The sequence below is a fragment of the Mytilus edulis genome, chromosome 6 (genome assembly GCF_963676685.1).
Source record: "Mytilus edulis chromosome 6, xbMytEdul2.2, whole genome shotgun sequence".
Classification (NCBI taxonomy): Eukaryota; Metazoa; Mollusca; class Bivalvia; order Mytilida; family Mytilidae; genus Mytilus; species Mytilus edulis.
Genome location: NC_092349.1, coordinates 76,316,603 through 76,338,396, shown reverse-complemented (window position 1 = coordinate 76,338,396; position 21,794 = coordinate 76,316,603). Strand labels below are relative to the sequence as shown.

Here is a 21,794-nt window from a genome sequence, read left to right as displayed (position 1 = left end):
ATCTTGAAAAGCGTAGTGAGGTCGCAGAATAAGCGCGGTGAGAACGTAGTATAATCGTAGCGGGATCGTTGTAGAAGTGTAATGAGGACGTAGTAGCATCGTGAAAGCAACGGAAATTTACATTTTCATGCCGCTCATACCGCGACCTCACCACGATCTGAATTTATTTTAGATCGCGGTGAGCTTGGTGGGATCGTGGTCTAGTGGGACTGGGGCTTAATCTTTATCGTTTAAAAATGGTTCTCCAATTCAGAAAAAAATGAGATCTTTCTAGTATACAATGAAAAACGACCTGGAAAGTCTATATGAAGCATTAAAATGATATAAGATGTTCATTTAGAAGCTGTTTCGTAAGAACAAATTTCCCCTACGAAACAATACATGGTAGATTATGAAATACCAGCCGGTATTCCCGATTTCGGTATTAATACATGCCCCGTTTTTTTACTTCTTTTACAGAAGCGACAAATAACAACCTCAGTAGCCAGGTCAATAATTTCCTATATATAGATCGGAATTCCTTCTAGATATTAAGACTCTGATTAATATGGTAAGGGACATTTTTTCCGGAACTTTATATAAATAAAAAGAGAATAGGATATAGCAATTATCGTTATTAAGTGATGAAAACATCGGGTTACTCAATGAAATATGACTTATAGTGGAGGGGGCATTAAGTTTTGCTAGCCTTGTCCGTGTGTATGTCTGTACGTCAAGAAATTAGTTTTCGTTCTTTTGTCTCGAGTTTGCCTCAACAAAATGTTATGAAACTTATACACAATCCGTATTACAACAAAATACATATCACATTTGATTTTGATGGCGTCATGTATACCATTCTAGGGTTATGCGCCTTAACAAATAAAAACAAAATACTGAATTTTTCGTTTCCGTTTTCTTACCTAAGTTTGCCCGACACCAAAATCAAGACATATACAAAATAAATTTGCAGCAAAGAAACAGCGTCTAAGACTTTATTGCTGTTCTTCATCTTGACAAAATACAGTGAGATCTTCAACACAGAGAAATCATTCTCGTCTCAATAAAAGTTGCAAGACAGCCCTAGCACCGGTTTGAGCAGAATTGTAAGTCAATATCGTCACAGTTGTACGTGGCATAGAAGACACACAGATTTGAGGCAATACGAACAATTTAATATGAACAGCTGACAAAGAAAGACTAACAAATCTGTCATAGATTGCCCGACAATTTTACTTATACATTAATATAAAACGAGACACATTTAAAGTGAAATACAGGGTAAGTTACTAGAGGTTGTATATATATATATATAATCCCTCAAAAATGAAGTTTTATATGGTATGTCTATATGATTAACCAAGTGTGTTCCGTCCTGCCTGTCGATTTGTCCATAGATATGTAAAGTACTAGTAGTTACATTATGTAGGTGGTCTTTTTACCGAGCACAGAAAAAAAATCCATCATACATGTCATTTTTACCGCGCTGAAGTACGTCCATTATTCATTTTTCATTATTCAAAATTTAATAATGAATAATGGAATAGTTCACTATTCACTATTCAATGTAAATGAAATAGTTTAGGTTTCATTATTCAAGTTGGAGCGGTGAATAGTGAAATAAAAATTTAAAAAAAAATAATTGACACTATAGCTAAGTTCCGTATTTCTAAATCGTCATTTTGGTGTTATCAAACGAACATTCAAATTATTATAAGAAAAAAATAAAAACACTCTGTAAATCTTTTATTTTATTTATTTATTTAGTTCAGGAGGATAAACTAATGGCTTTTCCTTAACTATTTTTAACAGAAATTAAAATTGAGAATGGAAATGGGGAATGTGCCAAAGAGACAACAACCCGACCATAGAAAAAAAAAACAACAGCAGAAGGTCACCAACAGGTCTTCAATGTAGCGGGAAATTCCCGCACCCGGAGGCGTCCTTCAGCTGGCCCCTAAACAAATATATACTAGTTCAGTGATAATGAACGCCATACTAATTCCATGTATGGACAACCTTAATACCAAAACATATATATCAAAATACTCTACGTTGTCTTTTTTTATTTCCCCTGGACCTTTGCTGGAGCCTCTGATTAAAGATATAACAAGTTGATTGTGCAGCAATGACCTTTCGATGGGTTACGGTGGACCTAAATACCAAAAACACGCGTGAAAAATTAAGAAATAGCCAATTTTGAATAATGAAATGGATATTTTGAATAATGTAATGGACTGCTGTGACCCTTCAGCCCGTTATTGCAGATACACCTTATACCTCATTCGAAAACTTACTAAGAATGGAACAAAAGGTATATAGTCAATATGTTTCGCAACGCATATCATTTAGAGGAGTACCGACGGACATTTAAGTATGTGCCTGTCCCAAGTCAGCAGCCTGTAATTCAGTGGTTGTCGTTTGTTTATGTGTTACATATTTGTTTTTCGTTCATTTTTTTTTTACATAAATAAGGCCGTTAGTTTTCTCGTTTGAATTGTTTTACATTGTCTAATCGGGGCCTATTATAGCTGACTATGCGGTATGGGCTTTGTTCATTGTTGAAGGCCGTACGGTGACCTATAGTTGTGACTGTCTGTGTCTTTTTGGTCTTTTGTGGATAGTTGTCTCATTGGCAATCATACCGCATCTTCTTTTTATATATTAATATCGAAATACGCGTGAACATTGAGAACTAGCTTATTTGGAATAATGAAACGGACTGCTGCAACCCGTCAGCTCCTAATTCAGGAAAAAAAAATATACACCAAATTAAAGCTTATTGATAGAGGAATACATTGAGAATAAACGATATGTGCCGCAATGACAATAAGCTGGATTGCGGAGGCCTAAATACAAAAATACGCGTGAAAATTAAGAAATAGCAAATTTTTAATAATGAAATGGATATTTTGAATAATGAAATGAACTGCTGTGACCCTTCAGCCCGTAAGTACAGATAAACCTTAGCTTATACCTCACTCGAATGCTTATTAAGAATGGAACAAAAGGTATATAGACAATATATTCCGCATCGCATATTAGAGGAGTACCGACGGACTTAATATCGAAATACGCGTGAACATTGAGAAATAGCTTAATTTCAATAATGGAATAGACTACTGCAAATCGTTTTATGACCCTTTAAGCTGTCGTTAATTCTCGTTGACCTCGAATTTAAGCCCTTATATAAGTTGAATATTTGTCTTTATGTAGTATAGAATTTTATCAATAAAACGACATCAAAGATTCATCAAAGATGTAATTTAATATATGATATATATAAAACAAAAACAAATACCGATCACTCCAGTGGCATTTAGAAATATAAATAGAAATATTTATGAAAAGCCAAAAAAGAAATGTACAGTGAAAACCTACCGCTTAGGACCGCTTAAATGATGTTGAGACCCCCGGTCTTTCAATGTCCTAAATTTGACGAAATAATAGACTCTGTACCAAGAAATATTTCGGTGGGAAATAGCTTATGTCAATACCTGACCTAATATTGAAAGGGATTGACACAAGCTATTTCCCACTTAAATATTTTTCTGGGATCCGGGACCGTCTGACCACCGTATTGAAAAGGAAACCGAATACGGAAACAGAAACCAGATAAGGAAATGAATATCGAATAAGGAAAAAGAAACCAAATAAGGAAACAGAAATGAAAAAAGGAAATGAAAATCAAATAAGGAAATAGAAACCGAAAAAGGAAATGTAAAAGGAAAAAGTAAAAAGAAACCGAATAAGGAAATGAAAATCTTATAAGGAAAAAGAAACCGAATAAGGAAATGAAAATCTAAAAAGGAAATAGAAAACGAATATGGAAATGAAAATCGAAAAAGGAAATAGAAACCGAATAAGGAAATGAAAATCGAATAAGGAAATAGAAACTGAATAAGGAAATGAAAATTGAAAAAGGAAAAAGAAACCGAATAAGGAAATGAAAATTGAATAAGGAAAAAGAAACCGAATAAGGAAATGAAAATCGAATAAGGAAATGGAAACCGAATAAGGAAAAAGAAACCGAATAAGGAAATGAAAATTGAAAAAGGAAATAGAAACCGAATAAGGAAAAAGAAACCGAATAAGGAAATGAAAATCGAATAAGGAAATAGAAACTGAATAAGGAAACGAAAATTGAAAAAGGAAAAAGAAACCGAATAAGGAAATGAAAATCGAATAAGGAAATAGAAAGAGAATAACGAAAAAGAAACCGAATAAGGAAATGAAAATCGAAAAAGGAAATAGAAAACCAATAGGGAATGAAAATCGAAAAAGGAAATAGAAACCGAATAAGGAAATGAAAATCGAATTAGGATATAGAAACCGAATAAGGAAAAAGAAACCGAATAAGGAAATGAAAATCAAAAAAGGAAATAGAAACCGAATAAGGGAATGAAAATCGAAAAAGGAAATAGAAAACGAATAAGGAAATGAAATCGAAAAAGGAAATAGAAACCCAATAAGGAAATGAAAATCGAAAAAGGAAATAGAAAACGAATAAGGAAACGAAAAAAATGAGGAAAAAAAATTTTAAGGAAAAAAAATTTTGTGAAAAAAAATTTGAAAAAAAAATTTTTAAGGAAAAAAAAATTTAGGAAAAAAAAATTTGTGAAAAAAATTTTGAGTGAAAAAAAAAATTCAGTTTGGACTTGTAATATTTTCAAAATTTGAATATCGAAAAAAGAAAAAGGAAACCGAATAAGGAAATGAAAATCGAATAAGGAAATAGAAACTGAATAAGGAAATGAAAATTGAAAAAGGAAAAAGAAACCGAATAAGGAAATGAAAATTGAATAAGGAAAAAGAAACCGAATAAGGAAATGAAAATCGAATAAGGAAATGAAAATCGAATAAGGAAATGGAAACCGAATAAGGAAAAAGAAACCGAATAAGGAAATGAAAATTGAAAAAGGAAATAGAAACCGAATAAGGAAAAAGAAACCGAATAAGGAAATGAAAATCAAAAAAGGAAATAGAAACCGAATAAGGAAATGAAAATCGAAAAAGGAAATAGAAAACGAAGAAGGAAATAAAAATCGAAAAAGGAAATAGAAATAGAATAAGGAAATGAAAATCAAAAAGGAAATAGAAACAGAATAAGGAAGTGAAAATCGAAAAAGGAAATAGAAAACGAATAAGGAAACGAAAAAATGAGGAAAAAAAAATTGAGGAAAATATTTTTGAGGAAAACATTTTTGAGGAAAAAAAAATTTGAGGAAAAAAAAACTTTGAGGAAAAAAAAATTTGTGAAAAAAAATTTGAAAAAAATTTTTTTAAGGAAAAACAAATTTTAGGAAAAAAAAATTTGTGAAAAAAATTTTGAGGGAAAAAAAAAAATTCAGTTTGGACTTGTAATATTTTTCAAAATTTGAATATCGAAAAAGGAAAAAGGAAAAAGGAAACAACTTGTGTCTGGTCATCTCCATTGTATTCTCTGATAGAATCAGTTTCACAGTGTTTTTTTACAAAATAAGAATTATCATAACTCAACTCAATTTATATCTAAGATTCCCATTTATAGAACAAGCTCTGTGTAATGGGTTTGTGCACTCGATCTATCAAAAGAGTATGAGGATAAGTAGTGTAAAGCGTAGAAAATCAGAGTTCCAAATGTTGCTGTAAAATTGCAGATATTATGATAAAAGATTTATAAGTAGAATTTTAGAGTTTTTAAGAATCCCTATCTGATTGACACCACTGGTTAAATATTTATCATAACCACATTTTGCTTTTACTGTAGAAAGAATATTAGTCATCACTTTTGAACATCTTGGTGCGTAAAGCTATGTATCGTTTTTTATACTTACTTTGGTGAAGTTTTGGTATCCAGTACAATGACGGTAGATTTCTCCGTTTTCTTTGTAAGTACTTCTAAATGAAAGAAGAACAGATTTGTGATATTGTAAAATGTCATCCTATATAAATGTTGTTAAAGAAAATGTAGGATTACCAGTGGAGCTGTCTATTCTAAGCTCTATTTAAGACATTGCAAATAAAAGTTTTTACATATACGAAGACTCTCTTATTAGAAGCTTTATCCTTAGAACAACGACATTGTTGTCATGCAAAGAGGATAAAGCATCCACAATTCCCTGGTTCTTGAATGGGCTGTAACCCCTTGTGCTCGTAGAACATCGTAGTTTCTGAATGCATGATTGAATAGCTATGTTACATTCAGACAAAGTGACCAGTTACGGTTCATCTGGTTTGCGCTTTAACCATTTTTTAGCATAGTCCCCAACTGCATCCATCAGTAACCATAAGTTTTTTTTTCAATTGATGGGCTGGGGAATTCTGTATGTTTGTCCCTTGACTAACAACTCTCTTAGTTGTTTATTTGTAACGATGCCAAGGTCGCCAGTAATAACATGACCAGTTGGACTATAATTGTATTTTGACGATGCACATAAGCAATCCGGGGTTTGAATTTTACATCTTTGAGATGACACTTTAATAGAATATAACTATTTTCATTGTTACACATTTAATTTCACCAAAGTACAGTAACTCATCATTTACACTAATAACGCATGTATTAACACGTATTAGCCATTAGTAAGACAATTTGTTCATATTTTTCTTTATTGCAGTTTTAGATTGAGGAAACTAGTTCTAGGCATACCAAAGATAATTTAGTAGGTAAATGTTGACTGAACGGAGAGAGTTATACTGAAGAATACGTTTGCAAGGTTGTTCGTTTGTAAAATCCGTATACCGTTAAAAACCTGACTGAGCATTTGTAGAATTTTAGTATTCTACGCCATTAATCGGTATAAGAGCCGTACATTATTTGCATTATCTCTTTCAATAAAAAATGTTGAGACGGATTTTTCGTCGTCGTATAAGATGTTTAACAGCCCTACTAACTATTAACGTCGTCGTAGTTTCAAAACTCAAAAGCTTCTCTGATTCTATAGATAAACCCAAAGAGCTTCAAAATGTAGACAAACGCTCAGAAGGACCAGTGTTAAAGTCATTCGTTACAAATCGGCCAATTCCGTACCGTCATCGCGGAATCACCCGAGGGTCGCCGATTTTTTAAAGAATAACTAGAAAATAGTTGGAGCTGGGGTTCATCTTAGTTAACACGATATAGAAGCAGGTGGTATCGATACAAACAGATATGATCCTGCAACACCGATTGATTTTTTTCTAACAGTACCAAAATTCTCCGTTTCCGATATTGTTTACAGGTTGTCAGATAGCAGACGACATGAAAATCTTAAGCTTGACAATACTATATATTCTTATAAGATATTAATATTAACACCATTGCATAATAGTCCAAAGACGTTGTTTACATTTGCACGTGAGATCTGCGAACTAAAATATGATCATGCATATTAATATCGATAGCTTTTGGTGAGGACGGGAGAACGGACGTACAATAGAGAAAGCTAGATTTATCATAGATGAGTTGAAGGCGTCAGGGTTTCGTAACATCAGTTATAATCATTTTGACATCGGTAAACAAGTAATTGGGGATTGGGGGAATATTCATCAGAGAAATCAACAATATAAACGAAGACAACACTTAGCTAAAGCTAGGAATTTATTGTTAAAAAACGCTTTATCTGATCAAGACTATGTGTTATGGATAGACAGCGACATAGGCGACTTACCTCAAGATATAATACAACAATTGTTATTTGCCAAAAAGGATATCGTCAATCCCTCGTGTTTATTTAAACAAGGACGAACTGTCAGAAATTATGACAAAAACCTGTGGAGAGAAACGCCCCTTTCTCTAGAGAAACAAATGAAAATGCCTGCTAATTATCTGGTAATCGAAGGTTATGGTTCAACGTCTCGGATATACTTACCCGATCTGCGTTGAGAAGGGCGTATTGTCCCCCTAAATTGTGTTGGTGGTTGCACTCTTCTGGTACAGGCAACGTGTCACAGAGAAGGGTTAGATTTTCCGGAAACTCTGTTTGACCACCATATTGAAACAGAAGGTTTAGCTAAAAAGGCAAAAACAATGGGATACTCCGTTTATGGCATGCCATTTGTAGAAGTGTTTTATTTTTGAATTAAAGTTCTTTGATGTTTATAACGTTTATATTGTATCCCTTGTATATCGTTCAAACACTGGATTTTTAGGGAATTTATTTCTTTATAGCTTCGACTGTAGTGCACATTCACAGATTTAAGTTGTATTATATAAAATCATGTAGCATGTCTGCCACAAATCGAATAAAAATTAAATCACAAAAATACTGAACTCCAAGGAAATTTTAAAATGGAAAGTACCTTATCCGGCTTATCGATTGGCAAAATCAAAAGCTCAAAAACATCAAACAAATGGACAACAACTGTCATATTCCTGTCGTGATACAGGCATTTTGGTATGTAAAAATCGTGGATTAAACCTTGTTGTAAAGCTAGCTATACTTCTTACTTCTATGACAGTTGTATAAAATTCCATAACATATAGTTGAACATATACATATGTAAATAAAAACGTGAAACCATGGTACTGGTATATAATACTAAGTAATTTGGACTGGAATAATTGTGAAACATGCATGAGAATACATCCTTTTTGAATCGTTTCCAGAACTATGTCCTTTACGATGCTTGTTTACTAAATGTACGTAAAAAACATCGCTTTTTGCGTCTTTCCTTCTCTAAAAGTTAAGTAACCTGTGGTTTCTACTTTGAAAGCAGTAGAGTTGTTGTGGCCATCACCCTCTTTTAAAGGAAATTTGTTAGGTCACGTAAAATATCGTCGAAAATTAAACTAAAACGATCCCCTTTAAGGCTTTTGATATGTGGAAAGTTAAGAAACCTTCTTTTTTTTTTAAATATTTCTTGAAATAAATTTTACTTTTCAGTATTATTTTTTTTATTTAAAAGTGGAAACCAGTTACATGTTATTCACGCAAATATCCTTATAAAAGATTGAATATGTTAAAAAGAAAGAAAAAGGAAAGATCCACACCGGTCCTCTAATTCCAGCCCAGCGATTGTAGAACTACCTCGATCTTTCTAAATCGGAGCATGAATTTAATTTTAAGATAACAGGTTAAATATATATATATAGAGTTATTATCACAATTGTGGAAGGTCCTGAATTCATGTGGAGCAGAATCTGTTTACCCTTATGGAGCACCTGATATAACCCTTCATTTTGTCTATGTTCGTGATGCTCAGTCGCTAGTTTTCTTAACCTTCTTTAATGTTTCTACCCGGAACATAATCAATTGATACTATAATATAAAAAATTTGCTATCATGTCACATTTTCTTGTCGTTTCCTTCCTGTATTTTCATCTGAAGAAGACATCGAGGTGTTCCTAATTGACTTGTTAAAAAGAAAAAGAAAGATGTCCATTTTCTAGAATAGTCCTCAACTGCATCCATCAGTAACCTGAAGTAATTTTTCCAGTTGATTGGCTGGGAAATTCTGTATTATGGTCCCTTGGCTAACAAATCTCTTAGTTGTCCATTGATAATGTCAGGATCGCCAGTAATAACATGACCCCCGTGACTATAATTGTATTTTGACAATGCGGAAGTTTGAATTTTACCTCTTTGAGGTGACACTTTAATAAAATAAATTATTCCTACACATTTAATTTCACCAAAGTACAGTAACGCATCATTTACACTAACCACTCATGTATTAACATTCATTAGCCATTAGTAAGACATTTATTCATATTTTCTGTTTTGCAGCTATCGATTGAGGAAACCTGTCCTAGGCATAGCAAGGATAAGTTAGTAGGTAAATGTTGACTGAAGGGAAAGATTTATATTGAAGAATACGTATGCCAGGTTATTTGTGTTTGTACAATCCGTTACCGTTAAAAGCCTGACTGTCCGTTTGCAGAATTTTAGTATTATACACCATTAACCGTTATAAGAGACGTACATTAATTGCATTATCTCTTTCAATAAGAAATGATGAAACAGATTTTTCGTCGTCGTATAAGATGTTTAACAGTCCTACTAACTATTAACGTCGTAGTAGTTACAAAACTCATGCGGAGTTTCTCTGATTCTATAGATAAACCCAGAGAGCTTCAACATGTAGACAAACAGTCAGAGAAACAAATGTTAAAGTCATTCGTTACAAATCTGCCAACTCCGTACCTTCATCGCGGAATCTCCCGAGGAGTGTCGATAGTTTTAACGAATAACGAGATAATTTTTAGCGTTGGAGTTCATCTTAGTTATGACGACACAGAAGAGAATCGTGTGAAACAAGCAGGTGGTATCGATACGAATAGATATGATCCTGCAAAACCGATTAATTTTATTCCACCAGTTCCAAAATTCTCTGTTTCCGATATCGTTTACCGGTTGTCGGAAAGAATACGACATGAAAATCTTCAGCTTGACAAAACCATATATGCTTATAAGATATTGATATTAACACCGTTGTATAATAGTGAGAAGACGTTGTTAAGATTTGCACGTGAGATCTGCGAACTCAAATATGACCATGAATTAATATCGATAGCTTTTGGTGAGGACGGGAGTACGGACGGAACAGTAGAGAAAGCTTAACTTATCATAGATGAGTTGAAGGCGTCAGGGTTTCGTAACATCAGTTTTTATCATTTTGACATCGATCAACAAGTAATTGGGGATTGGGGGAATATTCATCAGAGAAATCAACAATATAAACGAAGACAACACTTAGCTAAAGCTAGGAATTTATTGTTAAAAAACGCTTTATCTGATCAAGACTATGTGTTATGGATAGACAGCGACATAGGCGACTTACCTCAAGATATAATACAACAATTGTTGTTTGCCAAAAAGGATATCGTCAACCCCTCGTGCTTATTTAAACAAGGACGAACTGTCAGAAATTATGACAAAAACATTTGTAGAGAAACGCCCCTTTCTCTAGAAAAACAAAGGGAAATGCCTGCTAATTATCTTGTACTTGAAGGTTATGGTTCAACTTCTCGGATATACTTACCCGATCTGCGTGGAGAAGGGCGTATTGTCCCCCTAGATGGTGTGGGTGATTGCACTCTTCTGTTACGAGCTAAGTGTCGTAGAGAAGGTTTAGATTTTCCAGAAACACTATTTGACAACCATAATGAAACAGAAGGTTTAGATAAAAAAGCAAAGACAATGGGATTCTCCGTTTACGGCATGCCATTTGTTGAAGTGTTTCATTCATGAATTAAAATTCATTGATGTTTATAACGTTTATATTTTATACCTTGTATATCGTTCATACTCCTCTGGTTGTACTGAGCACTAAATTATCGATGTAGCTAACGTTCGAATGCTAGAGAACTATGAACAAAGAAAACAAATGACAAACGGCAATTTCTTTAAAATGATTCGCAGATTAGATCGATAATGATACTACGAAACTAAGGTATTAGTGGTGAAAGTTTTTTAATGGCACTACATGGATAAAACCAGAGGATTCCGAATATTTGGCAAAAATTCAAAAACATGAGAAGCGAACGTCCTTAATTTTATATATAGTCATTTTCTTAATTTATTAGTGTTTTACTGCAGGTGTTCTAATCAACCACTCGAGACATTTTTGGGGGTTTTGTTGTTGTTGTTTTTTCTTAATTTTTCTTTTTTTTTGGGGGGGGGGGGGGGGGGCATGTTCACGGCGATAATAAAATCACTCTGAAATATCTCACCCTTACATTAAAATAAAAGTCCAATATGATGCAGTTTACTACCATACTCAACTTTATGGATTTTTTTAAATTTTTTTTAACAACATTATATATTTATTCATCAAATATGCTTGTTACATTGTTACACCAAGAAACCAAGCTTTTCTTGATGCATCCTGTAATATTCCACCGATTGCCCAGGTTAGCAATCAGCTGCTGGTATATATGTATATATTATAATAATATGTATAAATTTCTTGAAATACAATTATACAACATTTTAATACATTATGTTTTATTCTATCAATCGTCTAAACTTCTGTTTAGTGACTTTAGTAATGGATTAAGTTTCACTGTTCTGTTTTCGTTGTATCTTTTTATGTATTCTCGAACAAAAAATTGATAAACATTTACCTTTGTCAATTTCTGATTAGATTTGTATATGGAAAAACCTAAGATTGTGAGGAAATAATTCAGACCAAAATAATTTTTGTCAAAAATTTTATATCCAAAGACTAATTGCTTTAATGATACTCTAAAATTTAAATTTTATTTTTATAATTAACTCGTGAATACTTTTCCAAAATTTTTCTAAAAATCGACAAGAAATAAAAAAGTGGTTATAATCTTCTTCTTCGTTACATACATATCATAGATTGTCATTCGTCTGTTTCCATTTAAACAATAATTGTTTTGTTGGTAATATAAATGGTAAAAGTTTTCATCTATATATTTTTAACTTGTTTTCTTCTAAATAATGAAACATGAAACATATAGTTGGTTTTTAAAAATTCTGAACTCCGAGGAAATTTTAAAACGGAAAAACCCTTATCGAATTGCAAAATCAAAAGCTCAAACACATCAAACGAATAGAAAACAACTGTCATATTCCTGACTTGGTACAGGCATTTTCTCGTGTAGAAAATGGTGGATCAAACCTTGTTGTATAGCTAGTTAAACATCTTTCTTGTATGACAGTTTAACATATACAAATGTACATATATAAATAAAGACGTGATACCATGGTACAGGTATATAATTTGGACTAGAATAATTGTGAAACATACATGAGCATACCTCCTTTTCGAATCGCTTCCAGAGCTATGTTCCTTTAAGATGCTTGTTTACTAAAAAAAAACATCGTATATCGAGTATATATTTGCTTCTTTTTTCTCTAAAAGTCAAGTGATCTGTGATCTCTTAGACTACTTTGAAAGCAGTAGTTATTATGGCCCTAAAATATCGTCGAAGATTAAACTAGAACGATCCCCTAAAAGGCTTTTGATAGATGGAGAGTAAAAATACCTCCTTTTTTAAAAATATATTTGGAAATGAATTTTACTTTTTATTATTATTTTTTATCTAAAAGTGGAAAACAGTTATGCATGGTATTCACGCAACTAGCCTTATAAAAGGTTGATCATGTAATAGGAAAGATCCACACCTGTAATTTCAGCCCAGCGATTGTAGTACTACCATGATCTTTCTAAATAGAAACATGAATTTTATTTTATGATATTAACATGTTATAGAGTTATTATTAGATTCGTGGAAGGTCCTGAATTCATGTAGAGCAGAATCTATTAACCCTTTATTACGGAGCACCTGAGATCACTCACCCCTACTTTTTGTCTATGTTCGTGTTGCTCAGTCGCTAGTTTTCTTAGCCTTCTTTTATGTTCCTACTTTTAACATACTGTGGATTCATTTATTTTCGTTGGTACCAATTTTCGTGGATTTAGAAAAACTTGCATATTCGTGGATATTTAATTTCGTGGTTTTGCTGAAGTCTTCATTCAAACCTATAGAAAAATTATCATTCGTTGAATATTTAATTTCGTGGTTTGACTGTGCCCACGAAATCCACGAAAATTTGTATCCAACGAATAATAATGAATCCACAGTAATCAATTGATACTGTAATATTACTTGTGATTAGGGAAGTTCGCTTGTCAAGTTTTGGAATTTTGTTAGATTTTCGGAATTCTCTGGTTTTAACCATTTGAATGCCTTAAAAAAAAAGTATGCCCATTGACCCCCAATTTTTCTTTTTATAAATCTTTTACATGTATAATTATAACCCATCTGGAAAAGTCTTATAAAATGTTTATTATTTAAAGGTAGAATCCTTAGTTAGCTTGCTTGTTAGCTGAACCGTGAAGTCATTATTAGGTAAGGTATACTACCCTCCTTTCGAAGTAGTCTAGTGTTACATACATATAGATTGGTTATCTGTCGGACTAGTCTACTCTTAAAGGAGGGTAGTTTACCTAACCTAATAATGACTTCATGGTTCAGCTAGCAAGCAAGCTTACCAATGATTCTACCTTTCCTATACACTTAATGAAATCGGCTGTAATATTTTTTGAGAACTTAAACTTATCAATGATTTTTGCTCTTTTAATCAATATATTCTAGTGTTATGAAAAGCTTATCATTAGCGAACTTCCTTAATTTTGATATCATGTTATATCTACTGATCTTTTCCTTCCTGTATTTTCACCGGAAGAATGTATCGAGGTGTTCATATGTGACTTGTTAAAAAAATATTTGTCTCTACTAACTAAGTGACAATTTAAATTCCCTCTCTATTATTTCTGTCTCTACTGGTGTTTCTTTTCAGAACTTTTTTGCAAACTGTTTTTGTATTTAACATGTTTAATGTATGAAGTGTTTTTTACCCCTGGACGTTCCTATTTAAAAATAAACAATTTATAAACAAATACATGCCTCATTGACGGTAACATCACGGTTGGTGATTTTTATTTTATAAACCAGTAACGATCACGTTTGTTTGTGTTATTGTGGTAACACATATAATTTAAATGTGTCACCGTTTGCCCTACAAATCATCATAGGTCAACTTATAACGTATAAAATATGGGCTGGAAAGATTACTTTTTGTTGAGTGAGTTTAAACTTGATTACTCCAAACCAAATGATTTTATTAAATTTCAGGTAAGTCATTTTCTTAATTCACTAGTGTTTTACTGCAGGTGTTCTAATCAACCACTCGAGACATTTTTGGGATATTTGTTGTTGTTGTGTTTTTTTTAAATTTTTCTTTTTTTTGGGGGGGGGGGGGGGCATGTTCACGGCGATAATAAAATCACTCTGAAATATCTCACCCTTACATTAAAAATGAAAGATGCATAAGATAAAACAAAACAAAACAAAACAAAGTGCGGTTACCGGTATGATAACATTGGAAATGGAAGTAGGCAATCTGTCAAAGGGACAACAACCCGATCAAAGAGCAGATGTCCACTCCCAATGATCTTTAGTTATGAGTTATGGTATTATCTTTTTATTATGAATCTATTATATATTGTTAAACTATTTGGGTTATAAACACTGTAACAGTTTTGTTTCAAGAAGAGAATCCATTTCATCCACATAAAATATCTCTTCCCAAATTATGTACCAATATACATTAGTGGGGGTCATTAGTAAATCAACTTTTAGTCACGTTCATGGAATATTCTTTATCATTGGTCTGATTTGAATGTACACTTCGTATCCCATTATTCAGAAACACTAGTATCCAAGAAAAAATCAAGTTGTATTAGAGTAACAGACTGTTGTTGTTACCCTGCTATGGAAATATTTCAAAAAATAACCTCCCAAAGTTTAGTATGAACAAATTGCATTGAAATCGTATAAGGACAACATTAAGGTTCATGTGGACTCTATGGCTAAAATGGCTGTATTTTCACCTCAAAATTTACTCTGAGTACAGACAAACCTGCGCATCTATAAAAAAAATTCAGGCATAGCATGCCCTAGATATATAAATTTCAAACATGTTTTATGTTTGAGCAAAACAAAAACTTACCAGGATTTTGCCGTGCACTTTTTTTCATTTCTCCAGAAGGTGCCAAAATTAACTAAGTTGAGAAACAGGTTTGAGAACTTCCCCACAGGTAATAATTGACGTGAGCTGTATTAAATGACATGGACAATAGATGGACAATAGATACCTGACAATAATACTGTGTACCTGAGTGGACCATATCAAGGTAAACTCAACTGTTTGTTAATTTTATCATCTTCTGCAGGGACGAAAAAAAGTGTACGTCAAAATCCAGTTAAGTTATGAATTTTCTACATCATACAATGCATTTGAATTCTATTTATCTAGGGCATGCTATGCCTTAAAACTTTTCCAGATGCACAGATTTGCCTGTACTCAGAGTAAATTTTGAGGTGAGAATACGGCCATTTTAGCCATAGGGTCCACATGAACCTTAAAGACACCTCAGTTCTCTTAATACAAACATTTGATAATAATGTAAAATTAATGGGAATGTATTTATAAAATGGAAGTGAAATGTTCGATCTGATCCTGTAATTGGATTGGTTACCTTGATAGGGTATACAACAACGTTCAAAATTCCGTCAAACCGGTACTAGGTGCCGTCTTGAACTTTTAGTGAAGTAAGAGTTTTGCTCATTGTTGTAGGACTCAATGCGACTTTAATATAAATAACAGCGACGTATATATCGCGGGAGCATTTATTCGAGAAAAGAAGATATTACTAGTAGTAGAGATAAATGTCAATCAAACAGCAACTTATATATTCCTAGAACACCGACACTCTTAAGGGAGTAGACCTTGGTACAGGGAAATAACTCTTAAAATCAGTTATGTGTTTGTAAAAGTCAAGTTTCCTCAATGAATTTTAAGCATTTATCTGAAACAGATTGAAAATAATCGATGTAACCTAGAAGCTTAGAATATATTTATGAAAATGGTTGACACAAACGTACTGATGATTTTAAGAGTTATTTCCCTTAATCTTGGTCTACCTCCTTAAACAGCAGGGTCTCAAGCACGGAAAACAGTCTACTTTCAATTCACTCATTGGCCCAACCGAAAAATATAATTACCTTGACAATTTGATGTTCTTCTACTTCGAATATGCTGTCCTACTGAAAAAAGAGTGTTCATTAAAAGCACTTTGTCAATTTTTATATCATTATCCTTAATTTTTTTTTCTCAGTGTGGTTACCACAAGATTTATCTAGGTTGGCGTATATTTTGGGCGTTGTACCATTTAGTTTGGATTATTTTGACTGGAGTTTATAGTTACCAATGGGCTGGAGATGACCCTGCACAGCAGGTGAAATGGTTTATTTATTTAACAGACTGGGCATACTTTGTCCTGACATTTTCTACCATCATTGACGCTATATGTGTTGTATACATTGCTGTCAAAAGAGATGACATACTTCTAGGTAAGTTTGCTGATAAATTGTTATATAGATAAGGAAGATGTGATATGAGTGCCAATGAGACAACTCTGCATCCAAGTCCCAATTTTTAAAAGTAAACAATTAAAGATCAAGGTACGGTCTTCAACACGGAGTCTTGGGTCACAACGAACAGCAAGCTATAAAGGGCCCAACAAATTACTCGTGTAAAACCATTCAAATGGGAAAACCAACGGTATAATCTATATAAAAAATCAAGAAACGAGAAACACTTATGAACCATAAAACAAACGTCTACTGAACATATTCCTGACTTAGGACAGGTGCAAAATTACTGTTTTTATTCTTTTTTTCTACTTTCAATTTGGCCTTATTCAGTTTCAATCTTGTATTGTCTGATTGAGAATGGTTACTTCAGTATTCATTTGGTAAAATTAATAATCAGAAAAAAGATTTTTCCCCTTTTTCATTGTTATGGAATACTCCCCTTTTTCATTGTTATGGAATGCTCCCCTTTTTCATTGTCATGGAATACTCTCATTTCAAAAATCTTGGATTCACCAAAATCACCAAAAGGACAGCAGATAGAACATTATTAATGATAAAATGAAATTCTTTAATCCTCCATATTCTTTTTCAGGTGCATGTTCTGAAATGCCATGGTATATGAAAGTTGATTGGGTGTTTTTTAACGTTTCAAATTCAGCAAGTATTTTAGTAACAATGCTGTACTGGGGATTAATTTATTCAAGTAAGTAATTCTATAGTGGATTTTCGATAGTCTCAACCTTTTTAGTCAGCTTTAAATTTGGTCAATTTCTAACTGAAAATCAATCAGGTTTGCAGATGAACTTATTTTTGCTTAATTTCTCGTTTTTAATATAGTTAAGATTTTCATGTTTAAATGCTTTTACATAAGTCATTTGTGGGTTTCCTTGTTATTCGGTGTGAGCCAAGGCTCCGTGTTGAAGACTTATAATAGTTTTCCTTATAAATTGTGACTTGGATAGAGAGTTGTCTCATTTCATTCATACCACATCTTCTTATATCTATTAATTACACTTTTGTATTTTTATTTTCAGGTTCCAGTACACAAACAGCAGTAAACATAGAAACACACGGATTAAATATGGTGTACGTTTTAGTCAATTTATTCATGACTGGAATCCCTGTGCGTTTCTATCATCTCTTCCATCCAATGGTATTTGGTGCAGCGTATGTCGTGTTCTCTATTTTATACAAGATATTAGGAGGTACCAATGCTCAGGAGAAATCATATATATATTCCAGCTTTGACTGGAGCAATACTGGATACACTACCGGTTTGTCACTGATAACTGTACTCGTAGCGATTCCAATTTGTCATATCATCTTATTTCTTCTGTTCCTTTTAAGATTTTTTGTGAACAAAAAATGTTGTTCTCGTACAGAGATTCAAAACACCGCTACATCTGTTGACAATAGATCTTACAGCCCTGAACATTACTTGGATCTTAAAGACAAAAATGAAGTAAAAATAGATATGGATACGGCATTAGCGAACAAGAAATCATGAGCATGACTTTACACAGCTTGGTCATTACCAACATATATTACAAGTTCATATGTACTTAACATTTAGAAGAATGATTTAGAATTGTATTAATCAATGCACAAGTTTAGGAGGAAATTGTAATTATAGTCGTCCAAAAAAGTTTGAATACATTATAAAATATTCAACGAGTACCATGATGACCAAGCACTTGAAGAACGCAATCTCCAAGCTAATGTGAATGTATCAGTTTGATATTTTTGGTGTTTTTTAAATGTATTTTTTTTATGTTTTTATTATTGTAAGCATATTGGAAACATTAAAAAGAAATTCACGGAATTCAAGACCAATAAAATGGAGGTCTGGGTGGGGTCCTCCATTTCTGTATTCTTCAATTGAATATGACATTTTCTATATTCTTCATTATAATTGTTCTCTTTTCTTTAAATTTTAACACAATCTATTACAATCCACTCTGGCTTTCTTGTTTTACCTCTTTTTCTATATTTAAAAATAGGTTTTTTTTGTCCATTCTTCTGTATATTTTGCACATTGTTCTGCAATATTTAAACCCCTTCCATACCCACATGAAATACGTCTTTCGAGATATGTTAAACTATCGGAAAGACAAGTACAAGTTTTTTAAAGGCTTGCCTGATTAAAAAAAACGTTTTTCATTGTTGTTCTGTTATTCATTTATTTTGCTGATTTTGTAGAAAGAAAAATCACAAAAATACTGAACTCCGAGGAAAATTCAAAACGGAAAGTCCCTAATCAAACGGCAAAATCAAATGATAAAACACATCAAACGAATGGACAACCGTGTAGTGAAGGCATAAATACCAGCTGGGTATTTTATAATCAGATTTTTTCCCCATTGATATTTACAACAAATTATTACTAGAAACTATTTACGCCTTCTACTTTGAAGATGCAATATGAATGTATGTATTATAAATTTTTTTATCAGAATCATATTTTAGGTTTTCCTTACCAATGCATCGATTTTGCCATTGCTTTATTTCTGTATCCAAATTCAATTAAACGAGAAAACTATAACGGCCTGGTTTAAGTACAAAACAATAAAACGACACTCGCTGAATTACAGGCACATATATACAGAAACATGTCTGCAGACATAAAATCCTCCCTTAATCTAGGACAGTGGTGTAACTGTTTGACATAAGAACTGTTAACAAAATTGTTTATATTTTTGTCCCTCTGTTGTTTTTTTTTTTTTTTTTAAGTCTTATTACTAATCGTACCACGTCTACTGATTTTCAAATTCATACAGGAGCTTCTAACGAAGAATAATACACATTCATTTACATCTAACTTCTTATTCCGCTTTATAGATTTAGCCAGAAGAAATCTACACTTTGCAAGAATAGATCCCTACTACACAAATATAACAACCAATTTGATAGTCAAACATTTGTTTTTTTTAACAAAATTGGCGTGTTGTAATTTAAAAAGACCCATAGAAATCGGGAGTCGAACAAACATTTCAAAAGAAAAAAGATTATACCACTTATGTCATATAGGAATTGGCACTGAATTTCATTACTTTTTTGAGTGTCAGTTCCTACGGTTGTAAATATAATACGAAACAAATATATTCCTATTTACTTTACTAGATATCCATGTTATCAAAAAATGATAGGCTTATTGTCACTTTGCAAGAAAATATATGTGTTCCCTTCGTGAAAATTGTCTTGTTTCGTCATTCAAGGAGCGCTTGCATATGAAATAAATATCTGCCAGAAAATTCATATATTGCAGTTTCCTAAATTTGGGATTGTAGTTAACAGGTGGAATTGTATCAAGATCTCTTAATGGTCAATGGTAAACTTGAAGTAATCTCTTTGAAGTTTATAATTTAGTTGTGCATTATGGAATATATAAATCAAAGATGACAACGGATATGCTCCACTTGCCGCAGCCTCAAATCTGTCGTCTTTTCCTCGATTGGGACATCACTAAATACGACATATCGTTTTGATTTGCAACGCGATGGGTGCCCTTAATTAAGCAGGAACTGCTAACAATTATTAAGAACAAAGAATACATTCCCGGTTACCGGTGACGTTCGTGCTGTACAAATGTTAGTTTTTTGTGAAGTGGTAAATACACTGTTGTTTGTCCGATTTCTTTTTTGCTGTTTGGTTGGGTGTTTTTTTTCGACATCTGATTTTTATTGCCCCTTTGTATATTCCCTTTATTTTCTATGTATGCCTAACTGAGGAAAACTGAATCTGAACCATGTGTTAGACTTGGTATATCCCTTTATTTTCCATCCCCTTATTTTCCATGTATGCCTAACTGAGGAAAACTGAATCTGAACCATGTGTTTGAATCAGCGGTCAGCAAAGGTAAGTTTGTCGAGAATGTCTCCTCGTCGAAAATACATTGCCAAACTAAATCAATATGTAAACGGAAAAAAATGATTAATCGCTCACGGAAAGTGCATAGTGTTTGTGTCATGTGTTCAACAATTTTGTGTTTTATTGGTATACTTACAATGTCCATAGTGTTTGTGTCATGTGTTCAACAATTTTGTGTTTTATTGGTATACTTACAATGTCCATAGTGTTTGTGTCATGTGGTCAACAATTTTGTGTTTTATTGGTATACTTACACTATAATGTCGCAGATTTAAAACTAGAGATAACAGTTTGAAGTTCATTAAAAAAGAAAGGAAAATAAAACACATGTAAAAAAACGACTTAACTGAAAGCTACAACCAAAATCACATGATCAAAATATTGTATCAGCTTCTTTCAATGGATAATCAACCTTAACATTACAAATTCTAATTTATGTCTACATTAAACAATTGCTAGACTGCCAATATTTATGTTCTTCTGACAAATGTTCTTGCAATTAAATATCACGTCAGGGAATAAACTTTGTCAAAATACTGCAATTCGAAAGTTTATGCTGATGTTGGTAACTGACATGTTACACTTGTTTCTATGTACGTCGTGTTTTTAATTACCAGTGTGTCTCCGTTGGTAGTTATGAATTACTGACTACCGTCTATGGACTATTATCTACCATATGGTCTACGTAAAAAGGCCTTTTTCAAGTTGAAAAACAGAGCCTTCAATTCTCAATGCTGTTGCTAATTTTCAGTTTAAAAAAGTTGTGTTGATTTTCTTTAGGATTTATTCTGAACATAGCGCAAGTTTATATGATCGGCATGCACTGTAATTATGTTGTAATTATTGTCTAAAACATTGCATTAATCTTTGAAGCTATTTCTACATACCAATCGAAGAAAGCTAGTTGTTCTCGTGTATACCATATTTAAACCACATATTATCACATTTTTTCAAAACTGAACTGAAATAAGCCTCCTACACTACAAGCTTTAGCCTCCTTAATTAACTAGACAAGAAACCTTTGAAATAGAAATTGCGATTTGTTTTTGCATTTACATATATTAAACATAAA

The 21,794-nt window shown here is 32.6% G+C and overlaps 3 protein-coding genes across 3 annotated transcripts; all 3 read left to right on the top strand.

The window, feature by feature from the left end:
• Positions 1 to 2,882: 2,882 nt before the first annotated feature.
• Positions 2,883 to 8,024, top strand: LOC139526631 (uncharacterized). Its single transcript, XM_071321790.1, is given in 3 exon segments — positions 2,883 to 2,928; positions 7,085 to 7,181; positions 7,435 to 8,024. Coding segments are annotated over 3 exon segments (729 nt in total). The 3' UTR covers positions 8,021 to 8,024.
• A 1,950-nt stretch (positions 8,025 to 9,974) lies between these two features.
• LOC139526630 (uncharacterized) lies at positions 9,975 to 11,132 on the top strand. Its single transcript, XM_071321789.1, has 2 exons — positions 9,975 to 10,410; positions 10,513 to 11,132. The coding sequence occupies exons 1-2, from the start codon at positions 9,975 to 9,977 to the stop codon at positions 11,130 to 11,132; spliced, it is 1,056 nt and encodes a 351-aa protein (XP_071177890.1).
• Positions 11,133 to 14,341: 3,209 nt separating this feature from the next.
• Positions 14,342 to 19,936, top strand: LOC139528455 (protein rolling stone-like). Its single transcript, XM_071324433.1, has 4 exons — positions 14,342 to 14,551; positions 16,597 to 16,831; positions 17,448 to 17,558; positions 17,890 to 19,936. Exons 1-4 carry the CDS (start codon positions 14,474 to 14,476, stop codon positions 18,360 to 18,362), a joined length of 897 nt encoding a protein of 298 aa, XP_071180534.1. The 5' UTR covers positions 14,342 to 14,473; the 3' UTR covers positions 18,363 to 19,936.
• Positions 19,937 to 21,794: the final 1,858 nt, after the last annotated feature.